This window comes from Pinus tabuliformis, chromosome 3_2, assembly GCF_031772625.1.
Source record: "Pinus tabuliformis cultivar Carrire ecotype Pingquan chromosome 3_2, CPIR1, whole genome shotgun sequence".
NCBI lineage: Eukaryota > Viridiplantae > Streptophyta > Pinopsida > Pinales > Pinaceae > Pinus > Pinus tabuliformis.
The window spans coordinates 120,187,347-120,190,708 of record NC_142302.1 but is presented as its reverse complement, the minus strand read 5'-3'; the positions used below and the strand labels follow the sequence as shown (position 1 = coordinate 120,190,708).

The window sequence follows — 3,362 nt, the reverse complement described above, 5'->3', positions numbered from 1 at the left end:
GCATGTAAAAAAATATAGGAAAAAACATTGAAGTTCGAATTGTGAGTTGTAAAAGAAAATAATACGTTGCTCTTTACAGCATAGTTACCAAATTCGGCCGAATTCGGCTGAAGAATTCGAGAATTCGGCAATTCGGTCCGATTCGTCCATTAATACGCTGAAATTCGGTTCGGACAAATCAGATTGTCCTAAATTTATCTTTAAATTTTTCTTTGATTTGTGTTTTCAAAAATTCGTATTCCATTTTTTGTGCTTTAGTTTAGATGTTTAAAAATATTAAACCGTTGACTTAATTCTCCCTGTTTGTTCTGCAATATAGGTGTGATTGATGATTAAAAAATTCATAGTTTTATTTATATCAAAGTTATTTTGATGTGTTAATAAATTTGATTTGTTATTAATTTTTACATTATTTGTTTAATGTTTTTTTAATTTTTATATTAAAAATAAAAAATTTTCTAAAAGTAAGTATAAAAACTAAATGAATAGTTGTCTTATTAAATTTTTATTTTCACAATAAAATATTTTTTTGTTTTTTGATTTTCACAATAAAATATATATATATATATATATATATATATATATATATATATATATATTTTTTTTTTTTTTAACTTTAATCTCTTTCTTATAATTCTTTGGCTAGTGAATAATGTAATTGGAATTATTTATTCATAATAAAATTGTTTGTAATTTAGTTTTTTATCTTTTTTATTTTAAGAAATTTGTAAGGAAAATATAATATAGTTTCTAAATCTTTTAAACAATTAGCAAAACAGCAAGATAGTTCTATTTTGATGATTCTTGATAGTTCTAATTTAATGATTTTTTATCTATATTTTATTCAATTAGTTACTATTTTTTGGTACAATTAGGAAAATAGCAAGATAGTTCTAGTTTTATGATTCTTGATAGTTCTAATTTAATGATATTTTATCTATATTTTATTCAGTTAGTAATTAGGAAATTGTCTAAATATTTATCATTAAAAATTACAACATTAGTTACTATTTTTTGATTGACCAAGAGGAATTGTTTCTACTAATTCCAATATCTTATTCACTTCCATTTGAACAATTAGGCAAAAAACAAGAATTCTAATTTGATGATTGTTGATAGTTCTAATTTGATGATTTTTTATTTATATTTTATCTTAGTAATTAAGAAATTGCCTAAATATTTATCATTAAAAGCTATAACATTAGTTACTATCTTTTGATTGACCAACTAACAATTTTAAGGGTTCCTTTTTTTCTAATGTTAGAGTTTTTTCTCCCCATTGTATCTTATTCACTTCCATTGAAGAGGAGTTGTTTCTACTAATTTCAATATCTCATTCAGTTCCATTGAAGAAAAATTGTTTTTACTAATTTCAATGTCTATTTTTATTTGCAGCGTTTATAATATAATTCAAAATTGTTAATTTAGATTATTCAAAATTTAAGAAAAAATATTATTAATAATAGTGTAAGATGTATATTGGCGAATTTTTTCCGTATTAAATTTTAAAGAGTCGAATTTTTTTCGTATCGAATCAAATTCGTATTCGAATTCGAATTCGAACTTGGTAACTATGCTTTACAGTCACAGCAGTGGGAATTGCAAACAACGCAATTGCCCGATGCAGGCACAACACAGGACCGGCAGTTGCTCTTTACGTAAAGTTGCCGAAAGAAAAAGAAAAAAACAAACGATCGCTTATGCTTTCGGCGTATGACATAGCTCAGTCACATTTCCTTTGAATAATTACACCTCATGTTCACCAATATACGTGTTAAAAGAAAGGCAGGCAATATCCGTGTTAAAAGAAAGAAAGGCGGAATAGTATTCCAACTCATCTCAGCTCACTTGTCAAAGCCATATGTTGTAGTGACTAACCATCAATATATATATATGAATGAGAGAGATCATGACAACCCAGGGCTCAATCTCATTAGTCTCTGTCCGAGAAAAAGAGAGAAATGGCGATGGAATCTGGAAAGAACAGGCGACAATATTTCTCCGGACCCCAAGGGAAGAGGGGGCGATCATTGTTGCTACTAGGGGGACTAGGGACTATTGTTGTGCTGGGGTTGGCAGTGCTCATAACATGGCTGGCTCTCAAACTTGAGAAGCCCAAGTACGACTTGGAATATGGCTCTGTTTCCCAATTCCAAATCAGCCACGATGGACTCGTCAATTCCAAGTTCTTCTTCAACATTACGACCAGGAATCCCAACAAGAAAGTGGCCATTTACTATGACAATATTGATGCATTTCTTTTGTATGATGATGAAGAGATCGCGTGGGCTTCCATTCCGCCATTCTTTCAGGGCGACAAGAACACCACCTCCCTGTACACTCCTCTAAGTGGATACTCAGTTTCTCTCCAGCCAGGCACTTCCAGAGATCTGAAGCTGGAGCATTCCTCTGGTAAGGTTGATCTGGTTTTGAGATTGTACGCCAGGATTCGCTTCAAGAGAGGGAACTGGAAATCCAGGCACTACACACTGAGTGTCAAGTGCCGCCATCTTGTGCTAGACCTCGCGGACAAGGGTGATACAGTTGGAAGGATGAAATGCCACGTCCACGTATAACATATCAACAGTTAAGCACAAGTTTACTGATATGATTTCCAGGTTGATCCTCTTTTTTCTGCACGTGGTTGAGAGGAAATTTTCTGTATATTTTCATGAGATGATATTAGATTCATTATTTGGGTTTGAATAAGAAAGAAAGAATAAGACCATCATGTGCGCCACGACATGTTTGGACACTGGCTTTCAACGTATAGGGATGTTTCTAGACAACTCTGCTTTCTCCCTGCAACATTCTACAATATTCGTAAAATTCGTGTACTTTTTCTTATTTTACAATATTCGTAAAATTCGTGTACTTTTTCATATTGCAGATCGCAAAAGAGATAAAGTTTAGACCAAATGTTTGTGGATATCCATGTATTTGGTTTTTTTTATGTTTTGTTTTTTAAGTAGTTGTTGTATATTTAGAGTTAAAATGGATCTATGTTGATTTTTGAAATTAACATATAATAAAATATTTTAATTTTAAATTTTTGTTTAAATTTACTTATTTTTTATTTTATTTTTATAATATATAGGTAGATACATTGAAATATTTTATTTATGATTCATATTCTCTATATTAAAATGTTAATAAAAGTTTCGATATATTCTAAAATAGAAAACATATATATGTTACATGCATACATTAAAACATTATTATTATTTAAGTATTGGGGTTTTCCGAGTGCATTATATTAGATATCATATTGGGATTCTAATTTCTCATGATTTTTGATATTAGATACCGGGTGATGCTCACAGGGGTGAAGAAGTGGGATTGAAACTAGTGAAATGAATCAC

General features: G+C 30.1%; 1 protein-coding gene across 1 annotated transcript; it reads left to right on the top strand.

The window, feature by feature from the left end:
- The first annotated feature begins 1,935 nt into the window (after nucleotides 1-1,935).
- LOC149180101 (NDR1/HIN1-like protein 10) lies at nucleotides 1,936-2,736 on the top strand. The gene has a single exon (XM_089418111.1). It carries the CDS (start codon nucleotides 1,962-1,964, stop codon nucleotides 2,574-2,576), a length of 615 nt encoding a protein of 204 aa, XP_089274237.1. The 5' UTR covers nucleotides 1,936-1,961; the 3' UTR covers nucleotides 2,577-2,736.
- The last annotated feature ends 626 nt before the right edge of the window (nucleotides 2,737-3,362 follow it).

Bases quoted from the DNA above. Each gene is read 5' to 3' on its own strand.
- LOC149180101 (XM_089418111.1), top strand. From the start codon at position 1,962: ATGGCGATGGAATCTGGAAAGAACAGGCGACAATATTTCTCCGGACCC.